The sequence below is a fragment of the Cibotium barometz genome, chromosome 25 (assembly GCF_041138505.1).
Source record: "Cibotium barometz isolate CiBa-2024 chromosome 25, ASM4113850v1, whole genome shotgun sequence".
Classification (NCBI taxonomy): Eukaryota; Viridiplantae; Streptophyta; class Polypodiopsida; order Cyatheales; family Cibotiaceae; genus Cibotium; species Cibotium barometz.
Window position 1 is genome coordinate 16,093,735 of NC_141070.1, and position 19,431 is coordinate 16,113,165.

Here is a 19,431-nt window from a genome sequence, read left to right on the forward strand (position 1 = left end):
CAACTTTCCATTATTTGTCGGTGCAGCTTTTTCAGATATAGCCCAACAAAGACAACAAATGCTGACCTGAACGTGCGTGGCGCCATATTCCATTGAAGCTGATCGTGGCGCTCATTGACCAACCAAAAGAAATATATGATGGCTTTGACGCGGATCAACTCCTCTTCGACATGTACCAAGGACCAAGTGAGTGAGGCATGATGCTGTACTACCATCGCCTCCGGTGTCTACGAGTTTATATGCATGTTACATTTGAAGACATGGTAGACAACAGGTTCTGGATTTCCCACTGCATTCTAAAGAACCCTTAAAAAGCTTCAGTCCCGCCGAAACTTCTATCGACATGAGTTAGATCACCAGGTCTTTAGACCTCGATAAACAGGCTCTGTGATGAGGACAAAACCTACATAAGGTAAGGAGGATATTAATCCCATTTTGGATTAACAATTATGCTCCTCCACATATAAAGGCACTATAAAAGTCGTACATTATGAGATATTGGCCACCCAAGGTCTTAGTAAGTTTTGGGCACCCAAGTGTGAATAAGGGCCAATTGTATCTAAGGTATTTTCTCATAAAATGAATGGACACAATCCCCCTTAGTGCTATGAGAGCTCTTGCCTTATCTTCTTGTGTGTGTGTGTGTGTGTGAGAGAGAGAGAGAGAGAGAGAGAGAGAGAGATAGAGAGAGTGAGAGTGTACCCTAGTGCATGTGCCTTTTCTATGCATGTATGTGTAGAAGAGTGATAGAGAGATTGCCTTGTGTGGTGGTGCGAGGGACTCTACGGTGACAACGTGGAGGTGGAGCTTGGAGGATTGGAGCTTCTAGAAGTGAGGTTGGAGACCTCAAGGGATGTGAGCTCGGAGCATTGGTAAGTCCCCAAACGATGGTTATTGTATATTTCTTCATCCAATGGTGAATGTTAGAGTTCTCTCTTTAGAGGTGTGGTAACCCATAAGAGTATAACTTTGGATTCTTGGGAAAAATTACAAAGGCAATAGGGAACAACATAGTTGGGATTAGATGAGATGAGCTGGGGATGTAAACATGGCCAACAATATCTATGATAACAATCCATGTAAGGAACTGGATATTGAACTTGAAGGCTTGGATATTGCAAAAGCTTGGTAAGTACGTACTACCCAGGGAAATCTCAAGCCCAAAAGTTGGCACAGAACAGTAGGGTGAACTATTCGAAAAGGTTGGTATATACAAGCTTTTTATATAGCTCTTGCTTTAAATGGCTGAGCACCACACAGAGAGAAAGAGATTGGAAATGTGGAGATGAAGAATGTGAGCCGTTCGTTCTATGATGGACATCTATAACCCTGCAAGTATGATGCGTCCCTGCCCGAGATTTACATCCGTGGGGTCTGATTGGGTGTAAGCGCACACGGTCATCCCTTTTCCACTCGCTACGTGTGCCACTTTTGTTCTTCTTTTAACTTTTTATTATTATTATTATGTATGTATATTTAATTTTTGAGCTAAAGATGGGGAGAAAAGAGGGTAATTCAGAGAGAAGATTACCAGCCATGCTAAAATTAGAGAAGCCCAACCAAATATGGACGATTTCAGAGGAGCTTATGATAGCAACACTGTTTATGGATGGGATCCTATGAGGAAAAAATCAACAAGACACTAGGAGCCGGGCCAGAGCTCCGGAATTCAAGAAGATAGCAACGACTTTCATAACATGAGCGGAATTTAACCTAAAACACTAATTAAACATACTCATATATATATATATATATATATATATATATATATATATATATATATATATATATATATGAACATTACGCAAAAGAAATAAAGGAGAACAACATCACCGGAATGTAGAGCTCAGCTCCAAGAGTGCATAAAAGCGTGTAACATCAGAACATCGGGTGCCCCCGCCCCAAGCATGTGGCCTTTCTCTATGCATGGGTATTTATAATCATATTAGTTGACTGGAGGATCTTGTCTATAACATCTCGAATTACTATTACTTATATGAGTTATTTTTGTTGGCCACATGCCAAATTAGTATTGTACATATTATTTATGCATGCTTGTGCATGACATTGCTATATTCCTAGCACATATGTTAGAAGAGTTTTGGTTATTTTACACTTAGTGTGTGAACAAGCTCTAGTGCTTGAGTTATTTTTGTAAAAGTGGAAAAGCAAAGTTATTTTTGTAAAATTGGAAAAACAAGCCTTATTTTGTACATACAACTATTATTAGTGTCTTTCGGCTATATTTTGAATACAATTCTCAAAATACTCATGTCGTGAAAGGAGGAGCTACACGCATGAGGGGGAAGATTATACCTAATAGTGTGTTCATGGTGGTGTCTACTGTAACTCATGTTTTATTTTATGCTCAATCTTGTCAATTTGATTCAAGTTTATGATTTATTCCTTGATGGATATGTGAGTTTGATTAATTTTTTCAAGAAGTATATGAGGTCCCATGTCAGTGGTATCAAAGCTATGGGTACTTACACTTGAAGAATAGGGAGAAGCACACAAAAATCTAGAGGATAAAGAAGACAAAAGCTCAAGAACTCATAGAAAAAGGTTCAATGGTTCATGGGGATTGTGTGGACCCTTGGATGGAGATTCGAATCAAGGGCATAGAGAGATTGTCACCCTTTCTTCCAAAACCACTTGTGTAAGAGAAACTAAGCTTGTTGAGAATGGTTTAAGAGGGATAGGTTATGCCGCAAGAAGAGACATAGACATGCTAGATGAATCTTCAGACTCTCTGATATGATGACCAAATTCAGAGAACCGTGCAAGCTACTCTTAGAGATCAGGAGTCTAGGAAAGAAAAGAAAATTAGAAGCAAAGCTTTTACCTTGATGGCAAGAAAGATTCTCACACCATACTTGCTTGTCTTAGTCAACTTAATGATTATTTCTCGGGGGAGAAATTCTTTGAGAAGGATAAAATTAAGTGTGATACCAATCATTTGGTGGAAAATGTAGCATTATGGTAGAACGTGACTAGAACCAACAAGCATAAACCAAAATCTTGGAAGATATTTCAGCAGCTCATAAAGAAAGATTTCTTACCCTCACAATACAAAGCTAGGGCTAGACAAGGATGGTCTATCTGCAGTCAGCTTGAGAAAGATAATATATCCGCTTATGTAGATAGGTTTTGGAAAACTTTGCTACAACTATAGGTAATTGAGAAATTTCGCACCAAGGATCAAAGAAGGAACTTTATAGCAAGTTTGAAACCCACAATTTCAAAAGTAAACATGTTTCGATCACACTCTCTTAGCTCGGCTATGTTCTTAGCCTTGAATTGTGAAAAGAGAAATGGCATTTCCAAGGAAACAATAACAACTTCAACATCAAAGTTCTTGAATCCTAAAACCTTTCCAAAATCATTTAATAAACCTCTTAGCAATAATAACATAGGTATTGATACCAAGGCTGATGATTCACAACAAGATAATAAAGATGATTCAAGAAGTGTTACAGGTGTAACGAAATTGGACATATTGCATCGAATTGTCTATGAAAGTCAAAGTATATTTCAGTTGGAATAAACATAATCGATGATGATGAAGAAGAATACCACTACTACGAGTATTCTGACTCCTACGGTAACATACTCATTTCATTTGATTATTTTTACAATAAATTTTATTTAAGACTTTTCATAAATTTCAAGGAGAGATTTTGCATCAAAAGTAGAACTTCTTGGAGGAATTGGCCCTTCCATCTCAAACTATGCTTTATGAATTTTTCACTACATATTACTCTTATGATATGGGACACAAAGATTAATCCTGTGTGAAGGATTTTGATGCATATTTATCTCAAGGTTTATGTAGGATAACTTCTGGTGGTATGGGACACTATTACACATAGAATTCCTTGATAGAATGTCTTTATGTCAAAATTAGAGAAGATACTAGAATTTTTATATTGTAAGACATTGATCTCCTTTTCTCACGATAAGCAAACATGCAACTGAGGTCAGTTGCTTATCCATGTAGGAGGGATGTTACATAATGTCCACCCTTTAGCTGAATAGGGACGCTTGAACGCTAGTGTGCCATGCTAGTGAAGTAGTATCGTGGGTGACCCCGCGTTAAATACTAGTTATCTAGTGTTATTGGTATATTTTGAGACCATGCTTGATGGGTGTATGTTGTTGAAGTGAGCAAGTAATGCCATGCTTGACGACTGTGTGTGGTTGAAGTGAAATAAGTGGACTGTGCTAGACAATTGCTCAGTCAAGTTTGAAGCATAACAAGTGGTTTATGCAAATGATGTGCCATGCTAATTGAAGTATTATTAATACGCGGTAATACACGTCATGCTAGATGATGTATAACGTGATACTCTCATCAAAGTGTAACAAATGGTGAGTGTATGTTATGTTTGTGCTATCAACCTTTCATATTGGGATTAATTGTGGAGATAGCAATCAATTGAAACAACTAATGTGTTTACGTTTATAAGATAAGTGATGGTGAGCAGTGCGTGTGTCGCACATGGAGGATCTTTTCTATAACATCTCGGATTACTATTACTCATATGAGTTATTTTTGTTGGCCACATGCCAAATGATTGCACATATTATGTATGCACGCTTGTGCGTGGTGGTGTTGCTATATTACTAGCATATATGTCAGAAGAGTTTTGGTTATTTTACACTTAATGTGTGAACAAGCTCTAGTGCTTGAGTTTTTTTTGTAAAAGTGGAAAAGTAAGACCTATTTTGTACACACAACTATCATTAGCTCCTTGGGATATATTTTGGATATAATTCTCAAAATACTCATGTCATGAAAGGAGGAGCTGCACGCATAAGGGGGGAGATTACACCCAACAGTGTGTTAATGGTGATGTCTACTCTATCTCATGTTTTATTTTATGCTCAATCTTGTTGATTTTTTATTCAAGTTTATGGTTTATTCCTTGATGTATATCTAAGAAATCGATGGAAGACACATCAAAGGTTCCAACCGAAGCTTCAACATGGATGCAAGCTATCATAGCCATCAATGAAATCCTTTTTATTCTCCATAGCACACCCACCAATCATTTGAGGTGGTCCTCCCATAATCATAGCAACAGTTAACAGTAGACACAAGCACATATTCTCCCAAAAATAGAGAGTACATATAAGAGTCTATTGCTAGAAAGAAAAAAGCCAAAATTTAAGAATCTACTAGATTCCTCCCCCCAAAAAGATCTAGGAAACAAGAACCTCATGTGCTCAACTTCAAGCTAATTACTTCAACAAGAGTTTTTAGAAAAGAGACAACCAACCAAAAGGTATGGACATTCCCACCAAGATCTCTAATTATTTAATTAAATTTGAACAAATACTCCAAATCATCTACACTTTTAGCTACTCAATATAGAATCAATATAAGAAAGGGTGACAAGACCACCCAAAAGAAACCTTCTTAACCTTAAATTGTCATATGTCAACATGCCAATGTTCTTGTAACTCAAACCAAAGATTCATAGAAAAGGGACATATTGCAAGAAAAATAATGTAAGCAGCCACCCTTCATCGTTACAAGTAGGTCTTCAAATCTAGTTACGTTTTTACTTCACTACAAGTATGTTCTCAATAAGTAGTCACAAGAATCTATCCCCAAAATGGGATAGAACAAGATTATACTTACTCGATTGGTGAAGAGAGCATAATTTTCTTGGGAGTACACAAGGACCTTTGTACTCCTTGGGAGTACACAAAGAGTACATAAGAACCTTTGTACAAGAACCTTCTAGTAGAGCAGACTCTTCATTAACAAGCTCTAATTACTACAAGAAGGATTGCCACAAGCACAAGAATGCCCTCCTTTGATTCTAGATCTAGCACCATCCTACAAATCAACTTAGGCATCATTGTCAAAAGCAAGGATCTATGACCTCATAAATGGGGAAAAGAATCTTATTATTTATACACAAAATTTTTAAAAACCTCGAAAGTGAGAGAACAATATAAATTTGATGGTTATAGCATCATGTAGGGAGCAATTGAAGATATAACCAATATAAATCCTTAAGAACTAAGTGTAGAAGCCAAACAATGTCACATATTGTGGTAATAACACTAACAATTCAAAAATCAAATGAGGAGCGGAGTACATCCTCAACTTTGGATGGTTATATCCTTGTTCCCTCGGTTTCCTCCTCACCAACTTCTCTTTAGATCTACTTTACTATTTTTTTTCTGACGCTATCTCATTTATAAAAAGTTTGCGGCTAACAACTCTTCAATTAGGATACTAATGATCAATTGTTCCACTCCAATATGTAGAGAGAGAGAGAGAGAGAGAGAGAGAGAGAGAGAGAGAGAGAGAATCAAATAATTAGTATAAGTGAGGCTCAAGTATCATCTCTCTTGATGTCCAAGGACTCTTCCTTTAGTAGACTACATGAGCATTTGAATATAACTACTTTACTAACCCCAAGTATAGAGCTTCCTTAAGTAGACTACGTGAGCATTTGATTATAATCACTCTACTAATTTCTTTTCATCATACTTCTCTCTCTTTTGGAGGGACAATGGACCGATCACACAACATCTTCCAACTACTGCGTTCTTAATAACAAGTGCAATAATATCGGTGTGCATAGTTAAGGAAATAACTTTACAACTCTTTTAGTCAGCAAGAAAACAACCTCTCAAATCAATGTGACTATTTACTTGATGGGTCACACACATTAGGTCACAAATCAAATGGGCTAGAATTGATGTACCTCATGGATGTCATTGCTATAAGAAACAAGCTAAGTACCAATCATATAAAAAGTAGCAAGATGGACGATTTGAAGTCAAGCAAAGGCATCATGTGTAAGCTAGGAAGGGAGTATAGCACAAGAGAGAACTTTGGTGCAAAGTGGAGTCTTTTAGTAGATGAGATGCATTATGCACAACAAAAGCACATAAGTTGGAAGACTTTATGACCAAGTGGTTAGATAGAACATGTATATCTTTCGTGCAGGGAAAAAAAGAAGAAGATCTAAGCTCATCCAAGTAAATGAGAGTAACCTCTTCGAAGGCTCTTTCTTAAAATAAGTATCCAAAAGGTGGGAGTCCCGCTTTTTGGATCAAGTTGAAGATGGCAATGTAAATTGTTGAAAATTGGTTAACCTGCTCCTCTTCCCATTGTTGGTCACATCCTCAAGATCAAGTTTAAGATGTGGTGCAAAGGGAGGTGGTCATGCCAACTTTAAGGTAGTTAAAGTTATTTCCTTAACTATGCACACCCATACCAACTTTAAGGTAGTTAAAAGAGTTTCGACCCGCCACATAATCATCTTCTTGCTAAGAGTCCTTTCCCTTGTTGCTAAGAGTCCTTTCCCTTGTTGCAATTGCCTTCAAACCATGTTAAATAGATTTCACATTCGTTGTCAAACAACTTGTTGGAGAATTAGTGCTCTCTCTCTCTCTCTCTCTCTCTCTCTCTCTCTTGTTGGTGGGGAATCAGGGACATGGGGTAGGTAATCTATATTAATCTTTATGTGCCTTTTCTCTTTTTCCTTAAAAAAATCGAAGGAGGCCTAATGAGAATTGGTCAAGAGGGAAGGAATGGGCATTGGGATGCCCATTCAGTCAAGTTGATTGGTGTAGCTAGGTGACTAAGGTAGAATGGTGGGAGCAACACCCATTCTTGGATGCCATGGACATTAAGAGGCAAGCATTTTGCAACCAATGTGCCACACACCACCTCCTCATAGAGTCGGGCGATTTTCCCTTTTGTGGAACTATCCACCTCTACTAAAGCAGTGGCCTCCTCTAGCAACCTCTCCTCCATCCAATCCTCCTGCTCGACGGAGTGTGTTGTAGGCCATCATGTCTAGCTCCTCCAAGGCTAAGCCTTCGGGGAGGAGGTGTCTCCCCATTATCCCTTGAAACAAGGTCAGAATTTACACCAAGTTTCTTAATGGTAAGGAGGGTCAAAATTTATGACAAGTTTTTGGATGGTCTATTACGTGTATGCATGGAATCTCATCGATATTTTTGGAAAATTAAAAAATGCTTTGAAAACTGAATCTCATGGATATATATTCTTGGAAAATTTAAAAATGCTTCGAATATTTGTGTGAGGTTTTTTTAAATTTGGCGAGGAAATGTGTGCTTGAAGGTAAAGTTTATAAACTTCAAAGGTATCCAAAGTAGTCCGTGCTAATACTGTGCAGAATTGTGCTCATGCTACTCATTGCCGCAAGCCTGTTTATGACCGCGCGGACCTCGGATTATATGCAATTTTTCAGTGTCCCACCTTCCCGCGATGAATGTGGGATAATGCAGTCACAGTGGGCACGTGGTGGTCGCTAGAGCCGAGCCTGGATGGGATCTCTCTGTAGGCGAAGACAGACATGGCAAAGATCGCCAGAAACCGTAGTGGCCGAACAGCCAGCAATGGTGCATTTGATGGAGTTCTAAGGTCCCCTGGTAGCCTAATTCGGATGGTTTTCCATGGATTTCTCTGCATTGCAGCTCTCATTCTCGGGTTTCGGCTCTCGGGAGAGGCCGTTTTCTTCATGGGGACATCCGCTAAAGTAACCCTCTTCCTTAGAAGAAGCAACAGCAAGCATGTTGAAGGCATAGATGTAGCTCTTAGGTTTCCCTACATCCCAGAGGCCCGGCAAAGCGGATCAGAGGGTCGTACTATATTGGACGGCCGTACAACGCCATTCTCTGATGGCCCCACAGGGACACACACAGGCTCGGATGGCCGTACAACCCTTGGCTCAGATGGTCATATAACCATTGACTCCTTGGACGTCAATGGTGGTGGCCATACAGCTTTGCACCTGCAAAGGAATTCATGGTGCCCACACCCATGCACGGTTCAATTGCCACTATTGGATATCAACCAAGCGGAACAAGGACGAGCAAAAGTGCAGCCCCCTCCTCCAGGAATGAAAAGCAGCAGAGTTCACATTGGACGCCATGAGATTCTTATTCGGCGCCGGCCCCATCCTGACCCTCTCCAGACCATTGAAGCCCACAAACTTATGGACCTTGTGCAACATCAGCAGATGTTTCTCTATGGCTCAGATGAACAAAGACAGCTTCTCATCATCACTCCAACCTTTGCACGCACGTTTCAAGCACTTCACCTGATGTGCTTGATGAACACTCTCAGAATTGCTCCGAGTCCTTTGATCTGGATTGTCATTGAAGCAGGCGGCATGTCTAATGAGACTGCCTCTTTATTGTCAAGCTCTCAGCTTCCCTATTATCACTTGGGTTTTCCAGAGGCAATGCCAGCACTTTGGGAAAAGCGGCGCCAACTGGAGGTGCGTCTTCGAGCTGAAGGCTTGAGGTAAGGGCATGGAAAACATGATAAAGGGCTTTTATTGGTGCTTATCCTAATCTGTTTTTGTTATTTGAGGACTGGGAGTCTATCACTTTATGTCTTTTATTTGTGCTCTGTAGATTCATAAGAGAGCAGCTGCTCGATGGAATTGTGCTATTTGTCGATGATAGCAATACATACAGCTTGGACTTCTTTAAGGAGGTGCAAAAGACAAAATGGATAGGAGGCTTTTCAATTGGTCTTCTACCACTCTCTGGTCTGTTAACATCTCCGAAAAGAACTCTTGGGGCGGCAAGCAAAGAAGACTCTAGCTCCCTGCTGTCCGTCCTTCCACTTCAAGGTCCAGCTTGTGATTCAACTGGGCACATAGTTGGCTGGTACACATCCATGGAAGTCGAGAATGGCCCGGGTACCCAGGATCAGAGATCATTAATGCACTTGGAATGGGCAGGGTTTTCTCTAAATGCCAGATTGCTCTGGGAAGACCACGAGAGGCCTGTAGGTTTCAGAGGCTGGAATGAAGTTTTAGATGGCAGTGGATCTTCCATCCAAAGTCCTCTCGAGTTTGTGCAGAACACATCATTCGTAGAACCACTTGGAAACTGTGGGCGAGATGTCCTGTTGTGGTGGCTGCGAGTAGAGGCTCGTGCCGACAGTAGGTTTCCTTCAAGGTGAGTATTGCTGTGTCATTGCATGCACGTTCCTTTGCAGCATTTCTCAAGCCCTTGCTTCGATATGTCAGATTTATGCATTTTGAACTCATGTCGTTTATGAATCTGCAAAGTTCATATGGTCTCTATATATGAAGAGCATTGTGGGTGGAAAGATAGTGAAGACTAGTAATGCACAGCACTGAGTTGTTAAACGTTAGGATACTGGCTGAACTTGAGGGTTTTTGGCTTGCTGGATGGCACGTGCAAAGTCAAGAAGTGATGTCTTATGGTTGGGCATTGTTGGTCATCATTCAGCCTACCGAGCTTATCGAAGGTAGGAGCTGCTGTTTTTTTGAGGCACCTTTCTGCTGGTGCAGAGCTGGCTTTCCTTACCGCCCTCCATACTTTCCTTAGCTTCTGTCCAAATTTTGCTATCCTTGCTGAAAATGGAGGACCGAGGTGTTGTTTTTGCTCAAGACATGGCTCAAGTCAATGGTGTGATCCTCAGGTCGAGGCAGTGGTGAAATGTGGAGAGAGTTCTTGGTTCAAAAATACCTATTAAACCTGAATAAAAGAGCATGCTCGGCTGCACCCAATCTTTGAATCACCTTTGGATATAGCACATAAAATCGTATGGATTAGCCATGGCGCATGCATCAAGGGCTGATTGAATCCTTCTCACTGGAAATCCCCATCGATCACGGCAAATCCTTGACTTCTTTGTGAAGTCTTCATCACAAAAAAATCAATCTGAAATGGACTAATTAAAGAAAGAGCTTTTGTAACATCAGACTAACCGTGATAGTTTTTGAATTTGTTCTCTCTCGCCAAATTTGGAGTCTTTGAGCCATTTCTTTTGGTGAGGTTCTTCATTCCTCTTGTCTTTGTCTTCAATTCTAAAAGTCGATTAGCAACATGAGTTTCAGCCCGTAGTCATGAGATGACGGCGGTGGGTGGAGTCTACAGGGCAGAGAGGAGACGGGCTCTGATACCACTGTTGGCCCAGGTTTTAGTGAGCAGCCATGGTGGATGGAGATCCAGAGGAGAGAGAGAGTGAGAGAGAGAGAGAAGCACAAGTAAACAACAGATTTGCATGACTCAATGATTGTTGATTGATGTTGTGTAAGCTTAAAAGAGTATAGTGCTTTTATAGGCTTATTGGCTTATCTTTTGACACATCACACTGACTGGGGTAACGACACATGGCTCTATGTGAGCCATACGTGCACTTCATGGAGGTATGGATGTTGACATAAAGACTACATTGAGAGCTTTCAATGGTGGGTTTGTCTGGGAGGGGCCATTTAGGGCTACTTAGGGATGAAAGGGGATAGGTTTGAGTCTTCTGATTTTTGCGATATTGGGACAATGTAAGAGGCATTCCTGCCTATTTCTCCCCCAAGATCTGCATCGTGACATTTTTGCTAGACCTATGACATCAGTGCATATCACGTTCACACATAAAAGCGGCTATAAGAGGTGGTTCACACACAAACACACTAAGCTATCTAAGGGCTGTTTCACACAACAGTTTCCTGAGGCATAACATGCTCATATGGCTGAAGTGTTGTTTGATCAATAGATATGGGCAGCAGCCCATCAAACATGTCATGCGGCATTACATCAACTTGGTTACCTGTGGCCTCGAGGACCACCTAGGCAGCCCTTACAGAGCTAAAGGATTGGATGTGAGGCACAATCCAGCACTTGACTGAAAGAGCAATCATGGCCATTGCTTGAGCATCACAGGCATCCCACAGTCTTAGATCTTCAGTGGGTCTAGGAGGTGGTCCTCTAATGCTTGACACAACTTGTGCCACAGTTTGAGTTGCCTTTGACGCCGAGGAGGTGCCAGGAGTTGGTGCTGTAGGACGAGGCTCTTGCCCCGTGACAACTCCCATAGCCCCTATTAACATACTCTTCAGTATGAAACTCCATAATGTGTAGTTGGGACCATCAAGCTGATCTTCAGTTTTCATGAATGCACCAAACCTGGAAAGTTCAATGGAAGAAGCTCTTTGCGACATCCTCACAGTAGTACGGGATTTCCCACAGCTGGAGAGAGAACTAGGAACATGAAAGCCCCCCCTTGATGTGAGCTCTTGGAAAAATATGAGAAAAAAGAGAGTTACGAAAGTGTGCACACAAGGCACTAGGATATGATGGGATTGAAGGTCTGATCGCCAAAGTATACAAAAAACAGGGTGTATACTTGAATGAGCTAACACAAGACTCCAGGAGTGTTGCATAGAAACAAGAGTGCCTATGGATGCTTCCACTTTACAAAACTTCCCCTAATGAACAAGAATCCCCGAGAAAGAAAGCCCCAAAAAATGCATGTACCTCTGTGAACAGAATGTTGAAGTGAGTTATTGTGCTTCTTCCCTCTTTCCCTTAAATGCACAAGGCTGAGCTGGAGGTGGAGCTGAGTACAGGTTGGAGGAGCAATTGTGGGTGAGGCACTGGTGGTGACCTCAGAGGCGAATTGTGGGCGGAAGGCAGCGATCCTAGAGGTGAACAGTGGGCGAGGCACTGGCGACGGTCTCAGAGCCAGCTGAGCGCAGGCAGGACTAGTGCGGGTGCCAACTGGGCGGAAGCAATGGCGGGGGTAGTGGGCCAGCTGAAGGTGGCGCGCTGCCTGGCTGCCCGGCGGAGGTGGGCTGGTTGGCTGCGCACTAGTGCCGCCCGATTGGCTGGCAGTGGCGGGCCATGGAATGGCAGCGCATGGTGGTTGTGGGCTCTGAAACGGTGGCGATGGGCGTGGCAGAGGGCTCTCAAATGGCGGTGAACGCCTCTGAACGGCGAGGGGATCTGAGCGTGAAACTCCATGGGTTGCAGCAGCACCGACTCTGATATCAAATGTCGACCAGTGCCGAGAGTGCAACCACACACAAGTGGGGAGGAGAGAGAGAGAGATGATGATAACAAGATAATCAGCACAAGATTAAAGGGATTGAGGAAGTACAAGATGTAGTGGAAAGCATAAATTCATTATAGAAGGTCCTTTTTATAGGAGAGACCTCATTACATTTTCTAAAGCACATGCTAGATGTGATGCCACCACATATGCTAAATATGATTCCACATCTGCTAAGTATGATGCCACCATATATGCCAAATATGATGCCACCACATATGCCTTTTAAGAGGTTGTTCCCACACAAGAGACTTATACATACTAGCGGTTGTTCACACACATTGGAACTGCCTTATTTAAGGCTTACATTCAGTGCTAGTTTACTCAACCACCTAACACTTGTTTATTCCCACATTAATCACTATTAATATTTAACAGTCCATGTGCATCCTCATAAGGCATGCACGTGACATACAAACTTGGAGCACTGGGGCATCCAATGCACCTTTGCTCCACTTTAGTTCTAGGCTCTACTCCAAATTCTATTGCTCTGCCTCCAATAGTATCTCTAGCGAAACTTCATCCATGCAAATTGTTGCAGTGCTAACCTCTGTCTCCTCTGTGTACTGGATTTGGAGAGACACATCTGAAGCTCCTTGAACAACTGTTGGCCTTCTCGCTTTGACATGAACCATGGCAATCATTGGTCCCTCTGAGATAGCGTCGTGTAGAAGCTCCTCTGAACTTGGAAACTCTTGCCCACAAACCTAACCGATCCAAAAGGTTACTAGCTATCCTCCATGTGAGCAATGAGGAAAATGCTCGTGGAAGTTTCTGTGATGACCATGGGATCACCTCGTAGAACACTCCTGATACAAGACTCGAAACCTACAAAACAAAGCCAAGCAACATGAAGGGGGTGCAGGCCTGACTCACCTCCCAACCTTGACAGCCGTGGGAAAAACCCACAAGTCTTGGCTGTCCCCACTGAGCCACGAGCTGAGCTAACTAGTTGGGCGTACCGACCAATCTCTACCTCGTGACGTCCCATACCGACACGAAGCTACCCTCGCGGGCCTCAAGATTGTTGCCAGCCTCGGTTGCATAAAGCAGGTGCACGTCTGCACTGATCTAGGCTCCTGACCATAGAGCTCTCACGAAGACACGCGACTCTATGAACTAATGACTAACCTTGGCCACCCTTTTATAGGCTCTTGGCCGGTCATTGGGCATCCACACTTGGACACCCGCCTGTCCGTACTTGGGTGCCCGCCCGTTTGTCTATCCCTAACTCAGCTCGCCAATCAACTTGCCTAGCTCTAAGTTTCCCCAAACCTCGAAGAAGCTAGTCTTGTGTGCATGTAGCACATAGTAGATACACACTATGCACATGACATACTCCCCTTCCTCTAAGAGCTCACTCCTGAGCTCACTAAAAAGCCATACTTGGGTGCCCGCCCGTTAGTCTATTCCTAACTCAGCTCGCTAATCAGCCTGTCTAGCTCCAAGCTTCCCCAAACCTGAAAGCTAGTCTTGTGTGTGTGTAGCACACGGTAGATACACATTGTGCACATGACAATCTGGTACTTGAATTGGTCTTTGAACTAATACTGGGCATGGGTCTCGATCTGAATCCAACTCTCAGATATAGAGTAGCAACTGTTGCTATTCTTGCCCATATCTGGAGCTTTTCTTTCTCCCAAAACAAAAGTGGAACCGATTGGAGCTTAATCCAAGATAACTCGACAAACAAGCGTTTGGACTGAACTGATTTTAGGAAGATTTGGAATCTTGGGTGCAAAATCCGCCCTTACTTTCCACCAATGGAATGGGGATGATGTAATGTTTGTTTTCATGGAGTTTAGAACTTATCTTGTGAGAAGTCCTCTTGTGTGTACCAAGCTGCCCTCGAACATCACTCGTAGTGTGTGTAAAGTCCTTCCTTGAATCTCCCTAAACCCATCTGAAAACCAAGGTTAGTCCTTAAACCAAATCATGAGGTAACAGGCTAGCTCACCTCCCAACCCGCGACCAGCATCCACTGATCTCCCCCCGAGCCAAGGTTTGGGCATCTTGCACAATCGCATAGGCTAGTGTCTAACTTTGCGTCCCATACCACCGAAGCCCGCCAACCTATGTACTCGCCATGTGCCTGGCATGAGCATTGAGCATATCTGCTCTCCTGGTCCAAGCCAGACCGTTAGTGGTGCATCCCCACAAATATGTCTCGTAATAACCCAAGCTCTAACTTATAAAGTGATAACTACGCCATAAATAGCTAACTCGATATAAAAAGCCATTAAGATTGTTTTATCAATCCAAGAACCCTAGCCAAGTATCAGCTTGCTAATCCCTGGTCCCGGGACCCACTTACCCTGTTGGATTAGATGCGTAATCCGTAGATTAGTGTCTTGGTACATAACAGTGTGACAGCATATGTGTAGATGCTGTAGACTCACCTGTAGACGTTAGTACAGAGGTTGCCTTTGTATACGCACCCTGCTTGTCCCATTGCTCTACTTTGTAACTCAGTTCACTCAATGGCCATGTTTTCTTCCTAGTCTTCTAGTCCACATACCACTTCAAGAGTGAGTTAATGAAACTTTATTTTTGTCTTACGTTTGTACATGCATATTTTTTTGACACCCATCATTCCTTTTGAGTTATAAATATACACAACATTGCACAATCTTCAGAACCATTTTTAACACGTCAGCAAGTTCTGAAAGTGGTGGCATGGGTTAGGAAGAGAGGGATCATTTCATTTTGCGAGAATCAGATCTTGGTCTAACTTGAGCTGAAAAATGTTCCTATTGTGGTTTTGTGTGTGTGCTGATTGTCTGAATAAAGTTAACTATGTTGGTATCATGACAGAATGTCCACATACTGCAATCAAAGCAAAGTGAAAAAAATGAAAGGAATACTGATCAATTTCTATGTGCAATGTCGAAGCAATTATGTAACAGACATAGCAATTGGGGGCTAATTAAACCTTTCAAAAACACAAGGGCATCTTTGCTTTTTTATTTAACATTTACAAAAGGGAGTTTTTTCAACCCAAACAAGGGGAAATCTCAACCAAACAGGTGCCTTGTGTTGCCATCAAGGTCCCATATGATGATCCCACATAGAACGGTAACCTTGGTGTTGGTTTTACCAAACTTCTCTTGTGGAGTAGTACACATTGTGATGTAGGTGTCACTAGAAGTGGCATCAGGTGGTGTTTTTTTTTCTTTCTATTTTTCACGTGTAGTGTTCTGTTACTCAGTTTTCTATTCTTTAAGTTCATTGGAATGCTTAGGCCACTGTTATTTTTTGAGGTGGCCATTAATTTCACCAAAACTGGCATGGATTGATTAGTTTTAATATTTCGATGAACGCCGGCAGGTGGGTAATAGATCCACGCTTGGAGATTGTGGTACCATCAAAGCAAACCCCTTGGCCAGGCCCTCCTCCCAAGAGAATTTCTTTACCTTCATCTATTCTCGTGTCCTCTGAAATAGTTGGTGGACATGACAAGCACAGAGCTAAGCAAAGCGCCAGAGGGCGAGAAAAGAGATGGTTTTCCATCATGAAGAGAAGATAAAGCAGAGTTCTGACTCCCATTTTCAGTAGGCTTGTGGAGGGAAAACACGGCTTTTTTTTGGGAACAAATTCCAAGTTTATGTGAGCAAAATTCTTTTTGAAATTCTTTGTGGAGGGATGGTATGATAGCCTCTGCCAACACGCAGCTTTGTATGTGCTACAAGCATGTAAACATGTTCTGAACAGGATTATTATCGGTGGGAAGACAGACCTGTAAAGCCTCATTTACCACATTAATTCTAATTGATTACTTATCATTATGAGGCACCAAATTTTTATAATAGGAAATCTGCTGCATAATCATGGGGACCGTCATTCCATGAACCAGCCCAATGTGCTTGTAGGCATTACCAATAGCTGAATGGAAACAGGCAACTGATTGGCTCCCATTGAGATTACACAATCTTTAGAAGCACCCTGTGTGTATAACCCCTACAACATTCTATCATATGGTTTGTCAAGCCCACCTATATAAAGCACATATCTTGGCTTTGAGTTCTCCTAGACAGCAACAAATTTCATCCGGGATATATAGGCCTTCTGTAAAAATTCTCTCTTTGAAGACTTTTGTATATACCCTCAATAGAACAGTTTGAGCATTTAAGTCACATTGGCCGTTTATAAAGCCTTTCTGCTCTTATCTCATCCATTGATTCATAGCTTCTTTAACTTGGATGGCTAAAGCTTTTGTGAAAATCTTGCAATTGCAATCATGCATGGTAAGGATCCCCCCCCCCCCCCCCCCCCCCCAACCCCCCTTTTTCATTTCCTCCTTGTCCCTCTAGAGCTTTGGCAAAATTCTTGTAATCATGTTGAGGGTGCACCGGTTTTTCAATTTGCTCTTCATCCTTTAAGGGGTTAGTTTAATAAATCTATCATTAAGAGTGGGACAAAGGTAGCCCTAATCTGATGATCTTTTGAAGATCTTTGCCATCTTTTTACCTACATTACACTTCATGTATATAACCTCCTATAGTTGCCTTAATAGATTTCAAAAGGGCGTCTCTATCATGTGAACTACCCCTTTCTAGGCATGGACTAAGGTCCCCTTTGCTGTCTCTTGCACCACCACACATCTAAAAATGACAACATCAATTGCATAATTAACGTCTATAAATGACAACACATGTATTAATGACAAACATCAATTGCATAACCTTGCTTTTACTTTTAGGCAATACCAATTAATTCTTCAAAAGCACTAATGATGGGAAAGTCATCAAACATAGTCTAAGATGATTAATTGAATACAAGGAGATTCACCACCTTCAATAAGCCTTCAATCACAGTTCCTTATGAATTGTCAGAGTGATGTAAGAGGGATCATCTTGATTTAATGTACCGTTGGATCGGAGTCCACCGATGTAGATCATAAACCACGTAATGCAAAGTATTTTTTGACTTAAAGTGTTAGTTGTATCTATTTTATTTATTCACTCTAATTATTAGTATAATTATTAGTAATCATAATAATTAAATAACACTGACATGCCATTGAATTAATAGAACCTTGATACATGAGCCCCCTCCTTCCCCATGATTGGGGTTTCCCTTCTCCACGGAAGGTCACCCCCAGTAACCTTGCTTAGCATTAAATCCAAGCGGACAAGGCCTTTTATACAGAATCGTGAGAAATCGTGAGATTTTAAATTGAAAAGACATGGGTGAATGCATGCAAATAGAAAGGGCAAGGAAGCTCATCATTTCGTTGGGCTCGCCCATAAACGGATCACAAAAAGAAACTTGTTAAAACAACCCAAATCCTAACTTTAATTGACTCTTAAACATGTCAAAATGCTATGTATAGTTATTCTCTATTGTTATAGGATCAGTGCCTGCTCGATGCTCTGAAACCATATAGCATGCAACTTTTATCAATAGTGTATAGTTTCACACTCCTCATATAACAAAAACCAAACATATGTAACCCTTCAAACAAAAACATGAAAAAAGGATCAACATACAAACTCTAACAACATGATGCATTTGAATAGAGTTAACATGTAAAGGAATTGGAAAATTATATATGATAATGATTTGTCAACATGTAGATATATAACATACATGTAAATACCCAACAAGGAAAGATACACATAATAGTATGCATACATAGTAGTATAGGAAGATGCATCAAACTCAAATATTCACACATGCTATTACACAAACTGAGATCAAAAGGGGAAAGATACATACATAGAGAGCAAACCAAGTATACTAAGATAAAAACAATGTAAGTAAATATACATGGGGGCTGAGACCCAAGGGCAAACCTACCATGTGGCAACACATGCCCTATGCGTGCATCTTCTTTAAAAAAAAAAGTTTTCTTTTATAAAAAAATCATTTAAAAAAAAGTAGATATTTTTAAACAAATAAATAAATAATAGAGGGAAAAATGAAGTAGGTAGGGAGAGCTCTTTTTTTAAAAAAATAACTTAATAGGAAACAAATTTAAAAAAAAGCAGATATTTTTAAACAAATAAATAAATAATAGAGGGAAAAATGAAGTAGGTAGGGAGAGCTCTTTTTTTTTTAAAATAACTTAATAGGAAACAAAATTAAAAAGAATAAATTACATAAAAGGGAGAGGGGTGGTAATTTAAAATGGAGGAAGGGAAAATTAAGGGGGTAAAAGGAGGGGAAATTAAAGGGGGGCATTTAAATGAAGGAAGGGGAAATTCAAGGGGGCGTATTTAAAATGAAGAGGGGGGTGGGGGTGTTTGATACATGAATGGGTGTGTGTGCATGAGTTAGCATGTGTGTGTGCACGACGTGCATGCAAATGTGAGTGTACGGAGTGTGCTTGCAGGTGTGTGTGGATAGAGGGGGGTTGTGTGTGCATGTGCATGCATGTGTGTGTTTTGTGTGTGAGTGTTTTGCAATGGTGAAGTGATAGTTGGGAAAATGGCAAGAATGACATAAATGACGAAAACGGTGAATCGCCAGACGGGGTTGGGCCAGTGAAGTCATATTTGTGTGGAAGGCTAAGATATTTATGGAGCCATGTTGATAGGCTAAAAAAGAGGCCATGATGGATG

General features: G+C 41.2%; 1 protein-coding gene across 4 annotated transcripts; it reads left to right on the forward strand.

Moving 5' to 3' along the window:
* The first annotated feature begins 8,154 nt into the window (after positions 1-8,154).
* Positions 8,155-17,035, forward strand: LOC147624302 (putative beta-1,4-xylosyltransferase IRX14H). Of its 4 annotated transcripts, none has more exons than XM_086819280.1 (3): positions 8,155-9,304; positions 9,418-9,969; positions 16,196-17,035. In XM_086819280.1, exons 1-3 carry the CDS (start codon positions 8,352-8,354, stop codon positions 16,392-16,394), a joined length of 1,704 nt encoding a protein of 567 aa, XP_086675406.1. In that variant the 5' UTR covers positions 8,155-8,351; the 3' UTR covers positions 16,395-17,035. The 4 variants fall into 4 exon arrangements, with proteins under 4 accessions (XP_086675406.1, XP_086675405.1, XP_086675407.1 ...); XM_086819279.1 differs by lacking the exon at positions 16,196-17,035 and adding an exon at positions 10,267-10,842; XM_086819281.1 differs by lacking the exon at positions 16,196-17,035 and adding an exon at positions 10,221-10,509.
* Positions 17,036-19,431: the final 2,396 nt, after the last annotated feature.

Coding starts and splice junctions, on each gene's coding strand:
- LOC147624302 (XM_086819279.1), top strand. CDS start 8,352: ATGGCAAAGATCGCCAGAAACCGTAGTGGCCGAACAGCCAGCAATGGT. Junction 9,305..9,417: donor CTTCGAGCTGAAGGCTTGAG/GTAAGGGCATGG, acceptor TGTGCTCTGTAG/ATTCATAAGAGAGCAGCTGC. Junction 9,970..10,266: donor GACAGTAGGTTTCCTTCAAG/GTGAGTATTGCT, acceptor GTCATCATTCAG/CCTACCGAGCTTATCGAAGG.